At 45.0% G+C, this 23,131-nt stretch overlaps 1 protein-coding gene across 1 annotated transcript in view; it reads left to right on the top strand.

Annotated features, from left to right (window-relative positions):
• The window catches only part of Ccz1 (vacuolar fusion protein CCZ1), an 85,444-nt gene extending 62,759 nt beyond the window's left edge, over positions 1 to 22,685 (top strand). Inside the window, exons 12-13 of the mRNA XM_050174212.3 lie at positions 2,856 to 2,983; positions 22,579 to 22,685. Of these exons, the coding sequence (XP_050030169.2) occupies positions 2,856 to 2,983; positions 22,579 to 22,634 (184 nt within the window). The 3' untranslated portion in view covers positions 22,635 to 22,685. The remainder of the gene's footprint in view (positions 1 to 2,855; positions 2,984 to 22,578) is intronic.
• Positions 22,686 to 23,131: the final 446 nt, after the last annotated feature.

The following is a 23,131-nucleotide window of genomic DNA, read 5'->3' as shown; positions in this document are numbered from 1 at the left end:
AACGGGAAGTCAATGCTAGACCTTTGCGAGCAACATAACCTCGTGATCGTGAATACAGGGCCTAAGTGTGAAGGACAGATCACGTGGGAAGTGGGAAACCGGCAATCGACCATTGATTACTGTCTGATGACAGAAGGAATTCATAAGTTGAGAGAAATGGTCATCGATGAGGAAGGGTTTAACAGCATAGGGAGTGACCATAAACGCATCATTTTGAAAATGGGATATGTAGTTGGGAAAGAGAGCAAGGAGAGCAAAATGGCCAGTCCAAATTTGAACGCTGAACAAATAGCAAATATAGTCACAAGAGCCGAGGAAGAACTTTGCAAATGGCCAAGTAAAGAGTGGTAATATAGTACTGAGCTTCTAAGTGTAATAACGACAAATACGGAAAGAGAAACAACACGTTCATTGGAAAGGAAAAAGGAAACCGAAAACCTGGTGGAACAGGGAGATACGAGAAGCGATCGCAGAACGACAGAAATCATCTCGAGAGCACAGGCAGGCAAAGAAGGCACAGTTGCCGCAGGATGAAGTGGCCAATAAATGGGAAATATACCAGGAGAAAAAGTGTATTGTTCAAATACTGGTGCAAGCATGTGCTAGTGACTGCACGAACAAAAGTGTTATTTTAGTTTTTATTATACACAGTGGAATCTTGATGATACGATCACGGCTAATGCGAACTTGTGGATGATACGAATTTTTCTGTGGTCCCGGCAGAGCCCCATTACTTTGCAGCGTGCTAGAGAACAGTTGTTACGAATAGATTTTTGACCCGCGCCGGTTGATACGAATAAACGCCGCCCCACCGACAGCCACGAAAGAGAATAGCGCGCAGTCACGCGATTTCTCCCTTTCTCTTTTGGTGCGGAGGCACAGACGTGGCGCCGGACAGCGCGGAGGCCGCGACTGGGCGCGAAGAGCTTGAAGCGCTTTTGTTGCTTTTCCTCCTTTTCCGCGTGCCATTGGACAGAGTGGCTGCTGTGCTTCGGGCTGCATTCTTTGTGTTTGCGCCATTTTGCGTAGTCGCAGCGAGCTATGTCTCGCAAGTGGAAAGCGCTCTCCTTTAAAGAAACTTTAGACATTCTTCGAAAGGTCGATGAGGATCCCAAGCGGAAGCGGACAAAGTTGGCTAAGGGGCTAGGCCTCGCAACGTCAACACTGAGCACAATTGTTGCACAGCGAGACTCTGTCATGAAAAACATGCTTTCATTCAACGTCAACGCGAAGCAAGCGAAGACCGCTCAGCACGTGAAGCTTGAGGAGACTCTCCTGACTTGGTTTAAAGAAGTTACCGCAGTTGGTGTAAATATTGACGGTAAAGTTTTGCGGGAGAAAGCCGACGGGTTTGCACTTGCTTTGCATATCGATGGATTCCAGGCCTCAGGTGGGTGGCTGCAGCGTTTTAAGACTAGGCACGGTCTTGTTTATAAGAGTGTTTATAAAGGCTGACGAGGCAGTTGTCAGCATCTGGCTAGCGAAGCTGCCGTCACTCATCGCGGAGTATGAGCCTCGTGATGTTTGTAATGCTGATGAGGCAGGTCTGTTTTTTAACCTGCAACCCGAGAAGAGCCTCTGTTTAAAAGGCGAAGCGTGCAAAGGAGGCAAAAAAAGCAATGAGCCCATTACTGTTCCCTTATGCTGTAACGCCGACGGATCGGAGAAACTTATGCTCACGGTAGTTGGCAAGTTTCAAAAGCTCCGGGGCTTCAAGCGCGAGAGTCATTTGCCATGCATCTATCACGAAAAAAAAAAAGGCCTGGATGACGGCGACGCTGTTCGAAGAGTTTCTGTCGCTCCTTGACAGGAGGATGGCTTGCAAGAATCTGAAGATTGTTCTGTTTTTTGACCAGTGCGCCGCCCACCCAAGGCAAGTAACGCTTCAAAACGTCAAACTTGTCTTTTTACCCGCGAACACAACGACGCACCTGCAACCCCTTGACACTGTGATTATAAAGAACGGAAAGCACCATTTTAAGAGCCTTCTTGTGTGCCGCCTACTTGCTAAAATTGATCGAAAGGACTAAGGCGACCTGCGAATAAGCCTCTTGGACGCCATCCATTTTATAGCTATGGCATGGGATCTGGTAACTCCGACTACTATAGCGAACTGCTTCGGCAAATGTGGCTTCTTCAGGAGTCCAGAAGAGGTGCCCCCAGAGCCGGAAGATACAATTGAGGATTGGGTACAGCTTAATGTCGAGTGCACAGCTGACGACTTTTGCACAGCAGGTGACAATCTCACAGCCTGTGGTGCATGCACCGTAGAAGATATTGTCGAAGAGACATGCGAGGCTGCTCATTCTAGCGATGATGGCAATGACAAAGACGTGGGCGATGGCGAAGGACCACCACTGGCAGCTGAAACGCGGCACGCGCTCGACGTTCTGAGGCATGCTATTGCTGCAGATGAAATCAGCGACGACACGTGCACACGTTTTTGTGGATTTGAACAGTCTGCTAAGTGACCTGACAAAGAAAAAGAAGCAGAAGGACATTAGAGACCTTTTCTTCAAAAGTAAATGCTTTTTACGTACGTGTGCCTGAGTCAGTTCACCTCTGACTCTTTAATTTAGCTAGTTTTAATTGTGTTTCGATGATACAAATTTCAGCTAATACGAATATTTTTTGTGACCCCGTGAGATTCGTATGATCCAGATTCCACTGTATTATTGCTTTTAAGTTCTTCGTTACTCTTTAGCACATTTATGTTACGCATGTGAGCGAAACGATGTAACTATAGCCATGCTTATCCTTACCTCTATAGCAGAACTTACTTTAATCTTACTCCTAGCATTCTATCTTTGCCTGCCGAATGTGAACCACATTGCGAGTAAATCCCACCAATGCAGGATCGAGGACGCTGGCGAGATGACGGCCAAGACGACCACAGAGTGGTGGGTGGTCGGCAAGGTGTCGGACCAGCGCGAGTTTTACGTCGTGCTCAACCAGAAGAGCGCCAACATCATCCAGATACATGGTGCGCCATATTTTGTTATTTTTTTTCTTCCCCTGTTTTTCACAGATTCCTTTTTCATAAAGGATGCTATATGAGTTGTGCATTTCAACATTTTAAAGCACTCATTACCAGGTTAATTTGTTGCTAGCAAACAAGTTCAATCGTGTCTGCAAAATATTACGCCAATCCGAGCTCTGGAAATGGGTGGAAATTCAAATGAATGCCCGTTTAGGTACAGTTGAACCTCAATATAACGAACAGACATAATTATGAGACTTAACGAAGTGAACAAAAATATTCTTGCTGCTATTACAGTGTAACAAATATATGTTAATAATAAATATCGGTTATAACGAAGTTATTTTTGTTTCAGATGTGGTTTCATTTTAACGAGGTTTTAATCTATGAGGCCATATCACTAAAAAGGTTTTTTGAGAGAAGGAGAAGAGTACAGATTATGTAGAGTGGACCTGTGTTGACACATTTCTCGGCGTTGCAATTTCTAGCCTGCTACATAGCATTTTTGCAGTCTTGACGCAAATCCCATTGACTCCCATGTATTATGCCCACGTTTATACATTACCGTCTTGTGATGTTCCCGCATCTTACATTGCGTTTGAATGCGGCGGTCACGTAAATTTAGCTGTACAGAGGAAAATTTGCTGTCTCAAGTTGCTGCGAAGACGATAAATGTATACGTCACAATGACGGATACATTCCAACAAGCGACCGAGGTTGCACAATCATAATGGGAGATAACATGCACGGAGCAGCAGGCGAAGCACAAGAGGAAGTGTGCACCGCTTAAAACCTACCTGAAACCGAGCACAGGGCTACAGTTACATTGGGGCCGAAAAAGATGCATAAGTATCGGTTCTCTTTAGTCAGCTTCGCCGCAATAGAGCCGTGTTATGCGGTGAAACACATTAAGAGTGAAAATTAGCTGCCTGCATGAAACATGTGCATGTCCCTTAATTACAGTCAAACCCACTTATAACAATATCGGTGTTAACAATATATCAGTTATAGTGATGAAAAACTGCTGCGCAATCAACTTCTGTATGTTTTCTATGGGGAAATAACCCGCTTACTACAATGTCCCTAGGCCGCATTATCGGTCATAACGATAAAGTCTGGCTGCTGGGTGTCCGTGCCGAAATGTAATGGAATGCGAAATCCTTGAAAAGAAAAAAAGAAAAAGTTAGATGCGAGCCACTGCATGATCGCTCGCCACCCGAAACTGCCGCCGTGCTTTACTTTCCATGAGATATACACGCCAGCCTCGCGTGACGCATCTCTTCCGTTGTCCTTCTACCCCTCCGAACAGGAATGGACTGCGAACAGGAATGGACTGAAATAATCCCCTTCCGCAATAGATCCGCCCGCTGATCATCGGCAATGCACGACATTGCTGGTGAAAAGAAAGCGCACTGCTATAGATTTGGAAACGAAGTGGTCTAAGTGATGAGGCAATCGTCACGAATGTACCTACATTGGATAGCAACAGTGACGGCCACAACGGCAACGCTGACGCGGTAGGGCAGGCTGTCTCAACATTGTCTTTGCAAGAGGTCCTGTAGATGAGGTCCGTGAGGGATCTTTTGCTTCACTACGTGGAGCACGTGGATGCCTTGGAGAGGAATGTTGGCAAGCTTTGCATAAAAGCAAGGCTGACGGACATGCGGTTTTCTCGTGCAAGCCAGTGGGAAGTACGTTGCAAGATGCTTGTGGCGATCTTGCTCCAGTGTTTCTTTTGGATTTCTCAAGCTGACATGCTGCCGCAGCAACCTCGCAGACTATTTTAAAAGGCGCCTTTTGGGGCCACCGAAGGCATGTGGATGCGACTGTGCATGTGGCAGCACAGTCGCATCATAATTGTCATTATGCGCTAAGTATCCAACCAAAATCCGATTTAAGTTCAAGCCATTTGCATGTAGGCAATCTAACTCAAGCTCAATTTGCTTCATATTGAGACATGCATTGGGGAGCACACATGTGGGAAAGGTCTAATACGCATTGCATGATGTCTGGTTCCCTTACGTTAGCTTTGGCATAATACAGTCACGTTATTTGGTTGCTCAGTGGTTATGGTGTTAGACTGCTGAGCACGAGGTCGCGGGATCGGACCCCGACCACGGCGGCCGCATTTCGATGGGGGCGAAATGCGAAAACACCCGTGTACTTAGAATTAGGTGCACGTTAAAGAGCCCCAGGTGGTCGAAATTTTCGGAGTCCTCCACTACGGCGTGCATAATCAGAAAGTGGTTTTGTCACGTACAACCCCATAAATTAATTTTTAATTTAACTCCTACGGGGACGGTAGAGTATCCGTCTCCAGTGCAAGAGGACCGTGATTCAAATCCCGGTGCCGCGCTATTCTCCACCGGAAAATACAAAAAAAAAAAAACCGTGTGTTGAGAAAATTGCACAAACAGGCCTGGAGTGCGGCCTGATCCCGGTGACCAGAACCGGTAACGCACTCTCTCACCAGAGCAGGATTGGCCACCCTGGTGCAGTACTTGGCCACAACCTCCTATATGAATACAACAATCGAACCCCGGCCCTCAGTCCCCAGCAGCCGCGAAGCAACTGACCACGGCGGCGGTCAGATCTGTGACGCTGCAGAGGGTGCTAAGAATACCTGGCTCCGGACAGGCCGCCATTGGAATCTGAACCTGGCAACGTTTAACGTTAGAACGCTATCTAGTGAGGTGAGTCTAGCAGTGTTATTGGAGGAATTAGAGGGTAGTAAATGGGATATAATAGGGCTCAGTGAGGTTAGGAGGACAAAAGAAGCATATACAGTGCTAAAAAGCGGGCATGTACTGTGTTACCGGGGCTTAGCGGAGAGACGAGAACTAGGAGTCGGATTCCTGATTAATAAGGAAATAGCTGGTAACATACAGGAATTCTATAGCATTAACGAGAGGGTGGCATGTCTTGTTGTGAAACTTAATAAGAGGTACAAAATGAAGGTTGTACAGGTCTACGCTCCTACATCTAGTCATGATGACCACGAAGTCGAAAGCTCTTATGAAGACGTAGAATCGGCGATGAGTAAAGTCAAAACAAAATACACTATACTGATGGGCGACTTCAATGCCAGGGTAGGCAAGAAGCAGGCTGGAGACAAGTCAGTGGGGGAATATGGCATAGGCTCTAGGAATAGCAGAGGAGAATTATTAGTAGAGTTTGCAGAACAGAATAATATGCGGATAATGAATACCTTTTTCCGCAAGCGGGTTAGCCGAAAGTGGACGTGGAGGAGCCCGAATGGTGAGACTAGAAATGAAATCGACTTCATATTCTGCGCGAACCCTGGCATCATTCAAGATGTAGACGTGCTCGGCAAGGTACGCTGCAGTGACCACAGGATGGTAAGAACTCGAATTAGCCTAGACTTGAGGAGGGAACGAAAGAAACTGGTACACAAGAAGCCAATCAATGAGTTAGCGGTAAGAGGGAAACTAGAGGAATTCCGGCTCAAACTACAGAACAGGTATTCGGCTTTAACTCAGGAAGAGGACCTTAGTGTTGAAGCAATGAACGACAACCTCATGGGCATCATTAAGGAGTGCGCAATAGAAGTCGGAGGTAACGCCGTTAGACAGGAAACCAGTAAGCTATCGCAGGAGACGAAAGATCTGATCAAGAAACGCCAATGTATGAAAGCCTCTAATCCTACAGCTAGAATAGAACTGGCAGAACTTTCTAAGTTAATCAACAAGCGTAAGACAGCGGACATCAGGAACTATAATATGGATAGAATTGAACAGGCTCTCAGGAACGGAGGAAGCCTAAAAACAGTGAAGAAGAAACTAGGAATAGGCAAGAATCAGATGTGTGCGTTAAGAGACAAAGCCGGCAATATCGTTACTAATATGGATGAGATAGTTCAAGTGGCTGAGGAGTTCTATAGAGATTTATACAGTACCAGTGGCACCCACGACGATAGTGGAAGAGAGAATAGCCTAGAGGAATTCGAAATCCCACAGGTAACGCCAGAAGAAGTAAAGAAAGCCTTAGGAGCTATGCAAAGGGGGAAGGCAGCTGGGGAGGATCAGGTAACAGCAGATTTGTTGAAGGATGGTGGTCAGATTGTTCTAGAGAAACTGGCCACCCTGTATACGCAATGCCTCATAACCTCGAGCGTACCGGAATCTTGGAAGAACGCTAACATAATCCTAATCCATAAGAAAGGGGACGCCAAAGACTTGAAAAATTATAGACCGATCAGCTTACTGTCCGTTGCCTACAAAGTATTTACTAAGGTAATCGCAAATAGAATCAGGAACACCTTAGACTTCTGTCAACCAAAGGACCAGGCAGGATTCCGTAAAGGCTACTCAACAATAGACCATATTCACACTTTCAATCAAGTGATAGAGAAATGTGCAGAATATAACCAACCCTTATATATAGCTTTCATTGATTACGAGAAAGCGTTTGATTCAGTCGAAACCTCAGCAGTCATGGAGGCATTACGGAATCAGGGTGTAGATGAGCCGTATGTAAAAATACTGAAAGATATCTATAGCGGCTCCACAGCCACCGTAGTCCTCCATAAAGAAAGCAACAAAATCCCGATAAAGAAAGGCGTCAGGCAGGGAGATATGATCTCTCCAATGCTATTCACAGCGTGTTTACAGGAGGTATTCAGAGACTTGGATTGGGAAGAATCGGGGATAAGAGTTAATGGAGAATACCTTAGTAACTTGCGATTCACTGATGATATTGCCTTGCTTAGAGACTCAGGGGACCAATTGCAATGCATGCTCACTGACCTGGAGAGGCAAAGCAGAAGAGTGTGTCTGAAAATTAATGTGCAGAAAACTAAAGTAATGTTTAACAGTCTTGGAAGAGAACAGCAATTTACAATAGGTAGCGAGGCACTGCAAGTGGTAAGGGAATACATCTACTTAGGGCAGGTAGTGACGGCGGATCCGGATCATGAGACGGAAATAATCAGAAGAATAAGAATGGGCTGGGGTGCGTTTGGCAGGCATTCTTAGATCATGAACAGCAGGTTGCCATTATCTCTCAAGAGAAAAGTGTATATTAGCTGCGTCTTACCAGTACTCACCTACGGGGCAGAAACCTGGAGGGTTACAAAAAGGGTTCTACTTAAATTGAGCTTGTCCTTGGCTTTAACTATGGTTGTTAGTGTACTTTTGGTCATTGCATATTTCTCCGCCACTGCAGTTTTCTTAACTCCAGCATGGACTTCTTCAATAGCAGCCAATTTCTCTTTGAGGGATAGCGTTCGGTACTTCCCTCATGGCGATCTGGTTGGTCGATCGTGGAATGTGCGGCACACCAGGCGCAGCAGCACGTAGCAGGTGGGAAGGCAGGTCACGTGGTTCAGACTTGGCCGGCAAACTGGGAAGGCAGAGTAGGCCGAATGCCGCATGCGTCACTTTCGTACTCGCCAGGGAAGGCGCTTTCTACAGTGTCTTCCAAGCGGAACCGTGCAACTTCCTCTGTGTCATTTTGAAAGGACTTTAATTTCTCAGAGGTCTTTCAAAGGCACAGGCACACGAGCCACACAAGCATCCTTACACGACGAATGAAGTTATCGTTACATATAACAGCGCAGATGAGGCTCCACTTGGAAGACGATGTGGAAAGCGCCTCCAATCTGCCTGCTCCCCCCCCCCCTTTTTGTTTTTGCAACACCACGGCATGTTGACACACAATCGTGCGGTGTGGTGCGCATTGTTCTTGTACCAGTGGTCCGCATGGTTTTCACCGCTTTGTCAATTGCAGGCAGGCAATCAGCTTTAGACTAATTCTGAAGGCTATTCAATTTGCGGATATTTTCTGGTACGAACCCGCAAAAAGTATGAATTAACCGACTGACAGAGTTTGAATTAAGCGGCTATTAAATACATTGAAAACAGAGCGGGTCAACCAAAAATTTGAATTTTGTTTGAATTAACCAAAAGTGCGAATTATCAGTGTTTGAATTATTGCGGTGCAGCGGTGGCGTAGAGGTAGAACACCCGCCTCACGTGCAAGAGGTCCGTAGTTCAAATCCCGGTGCCGCGCAATTTTCCACCGGATTAAAAAAAAAAATCCATGTGTTGATCAAATTGCATAAACAGGCCTGGAGTGGGGTCTGATCCCAGTGACCAGAAACGGTAACGCACTTCCTCACCAGAGCAGGATTGGCCACCCTGGTGCAGTACTTGGCCACAGCCTCCCATATGAACACAACAATCAAACCCCGGCCCTCAGTCCCCAGCAGCTGCGAAGCAACTGACCACGGCCAGACCTGCAACGCAGCAGAGGGTGCTAAGAATCCCTGGCTCCGGACAGGCCGCCATTGGAATATGAACCTGGCAACGTTTAATGCTAGAACGTTATCTAGTGAGGCAAGTCTAGTAGTGCTATTGGAGGAATTAGAGGGCAGTAAATGGGATATAATAGGGCTCAGTGAAGTTAGGAGGCCAAAAGAAGCATATACAGTGCTAAAAAGTGGGCACGTCCTGTGCTACCAAGGCTTAGCGGAGAGACGAGAACTAGGAGTCGGATGCCTGATTAATAAGAATATAGCTGGTAACATACAGGAACTCTATAGCATTAATGAGAGGGTGGCAGGTCTTGTTGTGAAACCTAATAAGAGGTACAAAATGAAGGTTGTACAGGTCTACGGCCCTACATCCAGTCATGATGACCAGGAAGTCGAAAGCTTCTATGAAGACGTGGAATTGGCGATAGGTAGAGTGAAAACAAAATACACTATACTGATGGGCGACTTCAATGCCAGGGTAGGCAAGAAGCAGACTGTTGACAAGGCAGTGGGGGAATATGGCATAGGCACTAGGAATAGCAGGGGAGAGTTATTAGTAGAATTTGCAGAACAGAATAATATGCGGATAATGAATACCTTCTTCCGCAAGCGAGATAGCCGAAAGTGGATGTGGAGGAGCCCGAACGACGAGACTAGAAATGAAATAGACTTCATACTCTGCTCTAACCCTGGCATCATACAAGATGTGGACGTGCTCGGCAAGGTGCGCTGCAGTAACCATAGGATGGTACGAACTCGAATTAGCCTCGACTTGAGGGGGGAACGGAAGAAACTGGCACATAAGAAGTCGATCAATGAGTTAGCGGTAAGAGGGAAACTAGACGAATTCCGGATCAAGCTACAGAACAGGTATTCGGCTTTAACTCAGGAAGAGGACCTTAGTGTTGAAGCAATGAACGACAATCTTGTGGGCATCATTAAGGAGTGTGCAATAGAGATCGGTGGTAACTCCGTTAGACAGGATACCAGTAAGCTATCGGAGGAGACGAAAGATCTGATCAAGAAACGCCAATGTATGAAAGCCTCTAACCCTACAGCTAGAATAGAACTGGCAGAACTTTCTAAGTTAATCAACAAGCGTAAGACAGCTGACATAAGGAAGTATAATATGGATAGAATTGAACATGCTCTCAGGAACGGAGGAAGCCTAAAAGCAGTGAAGAAGAAACTAGGAATTGGCAAGAATCAGATGTATGCGTTAAGAGACAAAGCCAGCAATATCATTACTAATATGGATGAGGTAGTTAAAGTGGCTGAGGAGTTCTATAGAGATTTATACAGTACCAGTGGCACCCACGACGATAATGGAAGAGAGAATAGTCTAGAGGAATTCGAAATCCCACAGGTAACGCCGGAAGAAGTAAAGAAAGCCTTGGGAGCTATGCAAAGGGGGAAGGCAGCTGGGGAGGATCAGGTAACAGCAGATTTGTTGAAGGATGGTGGGCAGATTGTTCTATAGAAACTGGCCACCCTGTATACACAATGCCTCATGACCTCGAGCGTACCGGAATCTTGGAAGAACGCTAACATAATCCTAATCCATAAGAAAGGGGACGCCAAGGACTTGAAAAATTATAGACCGATCAGCTTACTGTCAGTTGCCTACAAACTATTTACTAAAGTAATCCCAAATAGAATCAGGAACACCTTAGACTTCTGTCAACCAAAGGACCAGGCAGGATTCTGTAAAGGATACTCAACAATAGACCATATTCACACTATCAGTCAGGTGATAGAGAAATGTGCGGAATATAACCAACCCTTATATATAGCATTCATTGATTACGAGAAAGCGTTTGATTCTGTCAGAACCTCAGCAGTCATGGAGGCATTACGGAATCAGGGTGTAGACGAGCCGTATGTAAAAATACTGAAAGATATCTATAGCGGCTCCACAGCCACCGTAGTCCTCCACAAAGAAAGCAACAAAATCCCTATAAAGAAAGGCGTCAGACAGGGAGATACGATATCTCCAATGCTATTCACAGCATGTTTACAGGAGGTATTCAGAGGCCTGGAGTGGGAAGAATTGGGGATAAAAGTTGATAGAGAATACCTTAGCAACTTGCGATTCGCTGATGATATTGCCTTGCTTAGTAACTCAGGAGACCAATTGCAATGCATGCTCACTGACCTGGAGAGGCAAAGCAGAAGGGTGGGTCTGAAAATTAATCTGCAGAAAACTAAAGTACTGTCTAACAGTCTCGGAAGAGAACAGCAGTTTACGATAGGTAGCGAAACACTGGAAGTGGTAAGGGAATACATCTACTTAGGGCAGGTAGTGACCACGGATCCGGATCATGAGACTGAAATAACCAGAAGAATAAGAATGGGTTGGGGTGCGTTTGGCAGGCATTCTCAAATCATGAACAGTAGGTTGCCACTATCCCTCAAAAGGAAAGTGTACAACAGCTGTGTGTTACCAGTACTCACATATGGGGCAGAAACCTGGAGGCTTACGAAAAGGGTTCTGCTGAAATTGAGGACGACGCAACAAGCTATGGAAAGAAGAATGATGGGTGTAACGCTAAGGGATAAGAAAAGAGCAGATTGGGTGAGGCAACAAACGCGGGTAAACGACATCTTAGTTGAAATCAAGAAAAAGAAATGGGCATGGGCCGGACATGTAATGAGGAGGGAAGATAACCGATGGTCACTAAGAGCTACGGACTGGATTCCAAGGGAAGGGAAGCGTAGCAGGGGGCGGCAGAAAGTTAGGTGGGCAGATGACATTAAGACGTTTGCAGGGACAACATGGCCACAATTAGTACATGACCGGGGTAGTTGGAGAAGTATGGGAGAGGCCTTTGCCCTGCAGTGGGCGTAACTAGGCTGATGATGATGATGATGATGGTAAATGTATTGGCGGAAAGGGGTCTAATAACTGCAGTGGCAGCCATTCAAAGCTGTTTCTGATGTTGCTGTAGCCCCACCTGGCAAATCTGCTGAATTTCAACATGCTCAAGTTGGCAGGTACGATAACGAGGTCTGAACGATCCTGGGCGAGTGATGATGAAATAAAAAGAAAGCTACATGCTCTTGCGATAGATATGCCTTGCTATAAGGTAGGGCTCTGTAAAATGATCCCATACAGTTTTATTTGTTGTGGTTCGTGGTGCACCCAATTATATGTGAGAGATATGTGTCCAAAGTTTTAATTTAAAAATCTTCACTCGAAAATCTCTACTTATTCGTGTACGCGTACCTGCCAGTTCTCCTGAAATTGTCATAAATTTTATAAATTAGGCTTGTTCTATGATTTTACAAATCTCACTTCATGTTATGTGATAAATAGATGCTGTTTGCAAACAAGTTTTCCTAGTTTCTCTCCAACATACTCTTAGAAAAATGTTTGTGAGAGGACACCAGAGGAGTACTTTGTTCATTCTTAAGGTCTTGAGATGGGTTGGCACACAATTGCAAAACAATAAATACATAGAAGAAAGCAACTTTAATGATACCTATGCTGCCCTGTTGTTGCAGCACAAGATGCAACATACCAGATGGGTACTCGCTTAAGCAAGGTTGTTCAAGGAAGCTCCAGAAGCAGGCTAAATTGTCAACAGCAAAGTCGCTGCAAAAGTCACTGTGATCAAAAGACCATGCATTGCTTTCTCTACTGCTCCAAGTTTGCTGCATTATTGCATCAATGCATGTGCATTGTGCACATGTATCCCACAAAATGTGTGCACTCAGGTCAAACCTTTAAAAAATTTTAACTATAACCCCTACCTACTTTTTGTCATGTTCACGGGATCTTTACGAATTGTAAAGTTCACAGGTTGGCACGTATACAAATGAAAAAAAAATGAAACAAAGAAATCAATTCTGTCAAATTCAGCAATGAAAGGATTGAAGCAAATGCACACAGAAAGCATTTCGGAGACCTGGAACCCTCCAGATTCTCATGTCCTCTGGACGTTTAGGTATTTTTGGTTTTACCTGTGTGGCTCTTCGTCTTTCTTTTTCTAGCTTGTTTTAGAGCACGAGTACTGTGACAAAAGGCCTTTGCTTTGAGCAGCTGGTGATTTATGGGACAAGTTTTGATTGTGTAAAGGCAGGGTGCTATTCTAACTCGTTTCAGTTTATCAAGTGTGCCTCTCTATTCATTGTTGAAATGGCACAGGTCATTCTATAGAGAGTAAATGGAAGGCTGATGTAGGTATCTTTTATTGCCCTTTGCCAAATCATAACATTGGAGTGCTCATTCAAGGTGAGACATTGTTTGACATAATTCCAAGATGTATGCTTGCTTCCTTCCACTGCAGAGGTTGTCTGCAAAATACTGCAGCCACTATCTACATTCCAAGTTCCCAGGGAATGGTTAAATTTCTGAACCACTCCCGTTACTGGGTCCATCATACACAGTGGCTTTTTCTATTGATTCCCATCAAAATTTTGTTTCCTTTTCCTTTGCACTCTCAACTTCACAGTTCGGCTAGCTATGAGGAAACTATAACTTATAAACACAATGAAGGAGACCGGTGTTCCTTAGACGAGCAAAAAGCATGCGAAGTGTAAACTAAGCTTGTTTTCAGCGTCATGCACCCTCATTATGTGTGAGCGGATGTTTCTAAGAAATGAAACATGCTAAAAATGCTCTAAGAACTTTATATTACTTGTTTAAACTTGCTAATAACTTGGGGTGTGTGAATACCAAAATTTTTGAATACGAATCAAATGTGAATACTTGGCAACAAATATTGAATCGAATTTCCAATACTGATATGCGCATGCATTTGTTCGCAAGTTGTGTTCATTTTATATTTCGGAACATTGCAATTACATTTTCAGTGTTAAAAAACTAAAACAGTCTGTGTTTGGCTGATGTTAACTTGGAAAATTTAGTAATTCCCACGAGCCGTCCTCACCAGCCTGTGCCTTATTATACCACATAAATGCCAGTAAAATGGGGTACATTTGACTCTGTGCCAATCATCACTCATCGCACTTGCTGTCAAGCAATAAGCTCAGACTTGGGGGTGGCACTGCAAAAAAAGAAAAGAAGAAGAAAAGAATTCATTGACGATTATGACATTCGCTAATGCGAAATTTGAACACAGCTCTATACGTGTTTTCATTTCGCGATATATGGGCTGGCGCAGATAATCTGTGTCATGTGGCACGTTGCAAACTGAGCCAAGTATTGCACGAGTGCCTGGCTAATCTGGAGATCACGAGAGGCAGCGTGTGTATGATGTGTGGGCGCAATTCACAGCAGCTTCTGCAGACAAACCTCCCTGACAATGCGTGCTGGTCTGGTGCTATCTCATAGCCATTGTCACCATGCAAGGCTTTTCTTCTCACGCTTTCGCCATACTCTCCTCATCTGCTTTCCACCTCATGGTTCCACTGCACTGTCCTCCTCAATGATAGAGCGTGTAAGCACAACTGAACGAAGACATAGAGAGAAACAGATACACAGAGACAGCACTACTTTCAACTATCGATTTTTATTCTTGAACACATTGATAAATATATATGGTATGAGCGGAAACAAATGAGTGAGAAAAAAAAACATTCAGTGGTGCATGTCAGTGAACCGTACAGGTGTCCAAGGCATGGTCAAAACATATACTGCAATAGTTACCATGATAAACCGAGGAATCGTATCTCCTTTTCAGATAGTGACACTGATGGATTGCGCACGTACCTTTCCTCTAATTTTGCAATTTCATGATCTCCCTTGTCATCCTGCTATGAGCTGTATACAGAATAGCAGTGTACTTTCAAACATGGGTTTGCAGGGACAATCTCGGCAATGAACGCCCAAATGACCTGAGAGTACCCTAGCGATACTCATAGAGATGCTGTTTTAGTCTCGTTGATGCATCTGCCAGTTGGACCAACATACCTTCTTCTGCATGAAAGTAGAATGGCATTAACAACGTTATGAGTGCAGGTTACAAACTGTTTACATTTATAATGCATCGGGCATTCCACCATGGTATCTCGTTGAACCATGCTGCATTGTTCCACTGATTGCTTCAGCAGCTTGCAGAGCTCACATGCTCAGCTTCTGCATCTCACACAAAATTCTGCGACCTGAAGTTCTCGCATTATTCGGTTGCTGTCAAACCTAAACTAACCACTGGATTCGGATCTGGAGACTGATACGCTCGGAATGGCAGCTAAAGTGTGAATCTACAGAGAAAAGTTGCGGCTACTTCTGGAACATGCGACAAGTGAGCACTCGTGGTGACAGTTCTCCCGCATCGTCGACCGCACGACGGAATTCCTATGGCAGCATGCTCTACCAAGCCTGAGGCAGGAAGTACAGAAGAAGCCTTCAGCATCAATGAGCCAGCTACACATAGTCGGTGACGTGGTTCTACTGGACAAGGTACAGCAAGTACTCAATTATGGGCCAAAGTTTGCGACTCAGCTGAAGAAGTCTGCTCCCGATCTGTTGGCAATGGTACAACAAGCATCAAAGCGAGCATTTGAAGCCGAGTCAGAAAGCTGTGTATCAGAGTGAGTGGATGTGCTAACGCAGTCCTGTCCTCTTGGCGAGAGGTTCTCCATGAATAAGACTGTTATGTTCATGAAAGACAATGCACTGACACTTATCGCCGCTGATAAGGAGGGTGGTTTCGTGGTGATCAACGGAACGATGTATAATTCAAAGGCTCAGGAAGCCATTTCACCAACTTTCAGGGTTCACAAAGGCATAACACAGAAAGTACAAAATGAAGCAAAAAAGCTCTGGAAAAGTTTCAAAGAACATGGCTTATCCCAGTCTATCAAAAAATGCACAAAGGGGACCTTTATTTGTTTTTCTCAGCAAAAACGCACTAGCCGGAATGTCCCCTCCGAGTGATAGTGTCAGAATGAAACCTCGCAGAAACATGTAGCGATGTTTTTACAAAAGTACTTAAAGTTCTTGCCAATCGATGACCCATTTTTGTTAACTAAGTCTGAACAAGTGGTGGAATTCTTTAAGGACTGGCAAGACAGGAACCTTGTCACTTTTTTATTGACTTAAAAGACCTGTACTGTTCTCTCCCGCAGAATGACGTGATGAAATGTGTAACTGACTGCATTGACAAGGTTGGAGCAGTTCAATTTCAAAATTCTTCCAGTTTGACTTGCCACAGATTTTTAGAACTTCTTAGTTTTTATTTAACTCAACTTGTGTGACTTGGGAGGGAAATGTTGTCAAGCAAAAAGATGGCATATGCATTGGGTCATGTATTGCGCCCTGCTTTATTAACTTATATTTAGCTAACTGTGACCAGGTTCATGATGAATGCCTGAAAAATGATACTGATGTCGTGAAAGCGTTCAGATTTGTTGACAATTTTTAAATTGTTTTTAATAACGAATCAGATAGTTTTGACTTGGTGGTTTCAAAAACCGTAACCTCATTCACTGAAGTGTTGACTCTCCTTTGTCGTTGATGCATGGAGTCCCCGTAGGCAAGTTCATAAGGTTTTTAGACATGGGATTGTACTTTTCACCCCAAAAGGTCTGCTGAAGTTAGCAACCGAGAGGCAATAAGCCAGTCCTACCATTTCATTCTACTCATTCAAAACTCGTAAAATGCACAGTACTAACGTTGTGTTTCAATAATCCTCTGATGAAGTCATGTGACCACAAAGTGAAAACCAGTTTCAGAGATCAGGCCAAGCACCTGGCAGATTCTGATTACCCGACGTCTATGCTCACCTCTATTGTGGAAGGCTTGAGCAGGAAGTGTAAAAATGCATCAAAGGGAAGCAGTTCATTGTATACATTCATTGTATACATTGTATACATTCATTGTATTTCACCTAATCTCAGAAGAATAGCGGCAAAGTTGGAGTGGACATGGTTTTCCCTGCTTCTGAGCGTTTACAGAAGCTATGCAAACAGGTTAATTCAGAGAATAACAAAAGGAATGCATGTCCTACTCAACATCGCAAACAATTTGTAACCTGCACTGACATTGCCTATGCCATTCCACTTTTGTGCAGAAGAACATATTCTGGTCGAACTGGCCGATGCATCAATACGAGACCAAAAGGGCATCAATATAACACCACTAGGGTAATCTTGGGTGATTTGGGCATTCATTGCCGAGATTGTCCCTGCAAACCCATGTTTGAAAGTACTTCTATTTTGTATAGGGCTCATAGCAGGATGACAAGGGAGATTGTGGAGGCCTAATAAATGGCAAAAATTAGAAGAAAGGTGCGTGAGCAAGTCTTCAGTGTCGCTATGTGAAAAAAAGAACATGATTCCTCAGTTTATAGTTGCAACCATTGCAGTGTACGCTTTGACCATGCCTTGGACATGTGTACTGTTCACCGACATGCTCCACTAAATGTTTCTTTTTGCTGTCTCGTTTGTTTCCGCACCTTCGGTGTATATTTATTGGTGCGTGAGAAAACAAATATATATAGTTGACAGTAGCACTGCCTCTATCTAGCTATTTCTTTCTACATCCTCGTTCAGTCGCACTTACATACTCTATCGTGGATTCAAACCAACTATCCCACCAACGTGTTTTAACCCTCCTCCTCCACTTTCCTCCTCGCGTCTTTCATCCCCTGCTGTGCTCCGCGTTCACTCTTTCATCCTTCGCTGTGCTCCTTCGCTCGGTCAAGCCGTCGCCGACGTTCGCCGTAGAAACGGGCGCCTACGAGCTGCGCTCTAAACGTGCACCCTTGCTGTCCGCAAACACGTGCCCCTTGCTACTGAGAAGCTGGCTTTCCCGCACAGTTTAGGCGTTCAGGGCTAAGTTTATTCTACAGGAAAAATTTCGCTAGCCGCACGAAATGATCGCAAGATTCAACACGAAATTGCCCCAATATTTTTACATTAAATAGGAACAAATGCTAAGAGCCGTCGATCCCGCACAGCAAGCACTATATTTGATTTGATTTGAATATTCATATCCAACCGAATAATGTAACATTTTTTATTATCGATTTTTCGAATCGAATAGGAATAATAAAGATATAATATGTGATAATGCTCTAATATTCACACACCCCTACGTATAACGCTAAACGCATAAAACAAAAATGCTATACAGTTCGGGCACGTTTATATTACACTTTAAACCGGTACTTCCAGTTTTCCAGCACGAAAAACTTTTTAGCGATACTTCTTCCCATGAATTGCACATTTAAATAGGCAAAAAGCTCGCAATCGACTTTTCTGAAAAAAGAAGAGAAAGCAGGTTCTAACGGGGTTCGGCGTACCAGATTTACTGTATTGTTATTATTAAAAACTCATTGTAATGCCAGTTTTCTTTCATAATTTTCGTGACTTGAACTCTATGCTCTCGTCCGAATAATGGCAAAATTGACTACAGTAAACCCTCGTTAACTCGAAGTTGTAAAATCCGGGAAAAATTTCGAGATAAGCAGAGTTTCGAGTTAAGCAAAATGCCGAAAATTTCAGTGACCAGGTCACTGAAAGAGCCAGTGATAACCAGCACTGCTAACAAACGCTCCACAGCACGAGGGGAGCTTTTGCAATAAACGCAGAATTCCCAGGAAAAACTGAATTTTATTGTTTTGAAAAGAACTTGGTGATGCTTGCCTGCTTGGCGTTGGCATTCGGCGCGAGAAAAGCGTCCTCGAGCTGCTGAACGCACTGCATGAGCCGTTGTTCGCCGCCGCTGCATTCAACTTTGTTGCGGAGCAAACGTAGCAAGTTCCTTGTTTCTGCAGTTGTCGGCACTTCTCTAGGTGGTTCTTCGTCAGCGTGATCGCCGTCGTTCACTGCCATTTGAACAATGTCGGCGTCGGACAACATTCCGGTAACGGGCACGTCAGACTCGTAGAGCGCGTACTCTTCAAATCCGATTTCGCCGTCTTCGGCATTGCTGGCACAGCCGGCAGCTTTGCGGACTTCGTCGCAAAGTTCATCGCAATCACTGAACTCGTTAGTGTCTTGCTCGAGCGATTTCTCGGCGCGCGAAAATCCTGCGTGCGCGAAACAATTGGCAATCGTCAATGGCCGTACTTGTCGCCAGGCTTCGGCGATCAGGTGGACTGCACCCAGCAAATCTATTTCGTACTTCTTACCACTGTCGTATGAGCACAAAATGCGGTGCAGGAGACTCTTCCGATAGAACTTGCGAGCAACCTCAATGACTCCTTGGTTCATCGGCTGGAGCACGGACGTCATATTAGCAGGCAGGAACTCCAGCGTGACTGCCTCGAAGTTGTTGATTTTTCCGGGGCCGGGGCAGTTGTCCACAACGAACAACACTTTCCGGCCGTCCCTTGCCATTTTGCGGTCAAGAGCACGTACATACTCTTCAAAGAGCGCTGCAGTCATCCAGGCCGTTTTATTGGCGCGGTAAGTCGCATCTCTCGGGAGCCGTGCATTTCGGAAGCACCTTGGATTGAGCAACTTACCGATAACAAGCAGCGGCAGTTTTTCATCGCCGGTGGAGTTGGCTCCAAAAAGTATCGTCACTCGGTCTTTGCGCTGCTTAGCGCCTGAGCACGCTTCTCCCTTCAGCGTGTATGTGTGGCTAGGCAGCATCTTATAGAACAGTGCTGCTTCGTCGAGGTTGAAAATGTCCTTGTCCGCATAAGCCTTTTGCAGCTCAGCGAGGCGGTGGTTGCGCCAGGTGTCTGCAGCCCCTTCATCAACAGTACCGCTTTCGCCGTGGATAGGCTTCGAGGCCACGTTATTTCTTTTTTTAAATCGTTCAAACCAGCCATTACTGCAACTGAAGTCTGTGTGGCCCATCTGCAACGCCAGAGTGTCTGCCTTCTCCATCATCATTTGGGTTGTCACGGGAAGGTTGGCTGCCCTGACATTCCGGAGCCACAGCATGAGTGCTGCTTCGACGTCCGGGAATTTCGAGGCTCGAATCCGCTTCCGCTCGCTGGAAAAACTTTGCTCGAAGCCATCGAAGACCTTCTGCCGATTTTTTAAAACTGTCGAAAGCGTCGACAAGGGGATGCCGAATTCTTTGGCGATGCTTGTTTTCGATCTTCCCGCCTTGTCCACTTCCTTGATTAACGCGACTTTTTTCTCCAGCGTCAGAGACTTACACTGCTTGGGGCGGGACATCGTCGTCGTCCGTTGACAACACACCACACTCACAACAAAAAAAAATTGCAGTCAACGCGTCGTGCGCACAGAGCGACGAAACAAAGAACAGAATTGCACACGCACAATAACGTCCGCACGTGCGAAATGCGGTGGCACGACTACCCGATAAAACCCATGAGCACCCGCGCGCAAGCGGCGCACACCACGTGACTGCTTCCAAGGTTACTTGACGTGGTTGACGGAAAACGGCTGCATCCGCGGGAATTTTGTATTCGCCCTTCGATCGTGACCGCGTTCGGCACTTTAATAGGAACCAAGCGCTCGCTCGGAGCCTGTATCACCTTTTGGTAACGGCCTTTGCCTTCAGCCATCCCGGTCGAAATTTCGAGATATCCGTATTACGCCCGAAAAATGCTTCGAGATAAACGGATGCGAATACATAACACCTATGGGTGGGGAAGGCGCGGCATGGAAAACTTTCGACTTAACCGATATTTCGACATATGCGAGTTCGTGTTAACGAGGGTTTACTGTATTTGAAAAACGAATATTCTATATCCCGCAGTTTATGTTACTTAGGCAACCTGTATCTTTGTCTTTACGACTCGATCCATTCCATAGACAAGCCGTCGAAAGTCAAAACTTGTTTTTTGTTAGAATCAATGCCATTTTTGCTGTGCTTGCGACTGGTGTTACAGTCACAGTGCTGCAGTGCCCTGCGGCCTTTCACATTTCGACTCGGTTGATTCGCGACGTTATGGCAATGCAGCATGTTCAGTATGATGCCTGCTTCGAGAGGCGAGCAATTTTGATAGTCGAGGAGCTGGGAAACTCCGCCATGGCTCGACGGCTCAACGTCAACGAGTCGTGTTACGTGGATGGTGGGATCAGCACAAGGGCATATTTAATTGCGGAGCTGGTCGAAATGACTCTATATCTGGACCTCGTAAGGGAGTGCTACTGCCCCTGAATGAAATGGTTGTGCGGTCTTTTAATAGCTGCTTAATCTGAAGCGAGTTCCATGGCACAGAACATTATTTCATCCTCAGGCGATCTTTCAGAGGTAGTTTCGCTTTCGCCAGGCTCGGCTCGTTCCTGTACCGGATACTTGAACTATATCACTATATGGCCGACACTCTTGGCATTCAGTGCCGAGTCACGTTCAATTTTGCGATAATGAAACTATCTCACAAAGTGATCATCCGAGAATACCACCGAAGGAAAGCTCTGCCTCCTCCTAAGATGATGATGAGAGGACTAGTTTCTTAATTGTGATTCTTTCAACAAAGGTACCATTTCTTTTTCCGTTCATCTCTCATTACATTTGGGTGACTGGAAAGTCAGGCCTTGCGTTACGATCTCGGTCACGTTACATTCGAGTAAATATGGTAATCAGGCTTGGCTATAATACTGCAGTCTTGGAGGCCCAAGTAGAAGGGGCAAAATAAGACACATGGTATGCATGCACACACAAACTTAGGGCATGAAGGTAAAAAAAAATATTGTGAGTACAAAATCATGAGCAGCTGGACACAAGAATGAAAAGGAAAATTGTCATTTATCCGAATGTAGCATAATGTTACAAAGGAAACCCAGTGGCGTGATTGCGGTGCTTTGTGGCACTTTAAGTTGTAAATAACTTTGGTCTGCTAGCCTCTGCTAGCCTCCTGGTTAGCTCAGATGGCAGAGCTAACCAAACCAGGACAGGTTTTTTATCAGTGCGAATCTTTCTGAAAAACTGATATAGGTTTGTTTTGTAGTGTCGTGGTAGAGCAGGATGGATGACAATTTTCACTTTCATGAGCCTTCCTCACTTTGCTGTGTTCTGCAGAACTGTGTTGCCATAGTCAGCTCAGTGCTCATCATAGGTGCCAAAAGCACACAGGATATATAGTGCATAACTCCAGACTCTCATATTGTTGCATGGACGGTAAATGATGCTTAATTAGTTATTTCTGATGTATTAGCAATCACACTTGATGTTGTCCCGGCACAGTTTGCTGGAGGACCAATTCGAGAGGAAAGGTCCTGGGTTCAATACATGCTTTGGTGCTTTCTTCATACTCCTATGTTTTATTGTCGTCACATTGCTATGATAGTGGTCATTTGTTGTTGTGGGTGGAACACTGCTGAAGCTGGACAGCTCCGGTGCAGAGTGCTTTGCTTGAACGAGATAGGTTTCTGTTGCATGTCAAATTACATTTGGTGTACTGTATGAATGTCATAAGATGCAGTACTGTGGTGCTCAACTTCGAACTGCTTAACCTAATATTTTCTTACTTGTTTATTCATTTGACAGATGAAGTCAAGAGGCTATGTGCCAGCCAGTTCCAGAACATCTTCTTTCTTGACTGAGCACGATTGCCATTGTTTCTCTGTACATAATAAATATGTTGCCCTGAGTTTTTCATGAGTCAACTTAGTCATCTTTTGCACTATTTGAAGAATGAATGGATGCTTTGGGTGTCGTGCGCTACAAGATAATGCCAGCTAGGTTAAGAGGCAATTGCTTTCCATTCTCAGAACTTCTGCCAGACAGTAATGTTTTGGGTAAATATAGACCAGGTTCTACAGCGTTTGTAGGTGGCAGCCATTTTTTGAAAAGGTGCAGGAAATGGTGTAATGTACGGCTGTCGTACCACTCGTCATGGCTTTGTCACCAGCTTCCCTGTCACAAATCCGCAGCCCCTATGCAGACTATGCCAACAAGCTGTAACGGGAGTCAAGAATAAGTATGCTTGCTATAAATGTGAGCAAAGAGAGTCAATGTTCGATTTTTCCGATTCCGTAGACCGCAAAAATGTCCGAAAAATTCGGCACCTCGAAAACACGAATGCATGGTTTTAACTGAC

This window comes from Dermacentor andersoni, chromosome 8, assembly GCF_023375885.2.
Source record: "Dermacentor andersoni chromosome 8, qqDerAnde1_hic_scaffold, whole genome shotgun sequence".
NCBI lineage: Eukaryota > Metazoa > Arthropoda > Arachnida > Ixodida > Ixodidae > Dermacentor > Dermacentor andersoni.
Note: the sequence above shows the minus strand (reverse complement) of the source record. Positions and strands in the feature narration are given on the sequence as shown.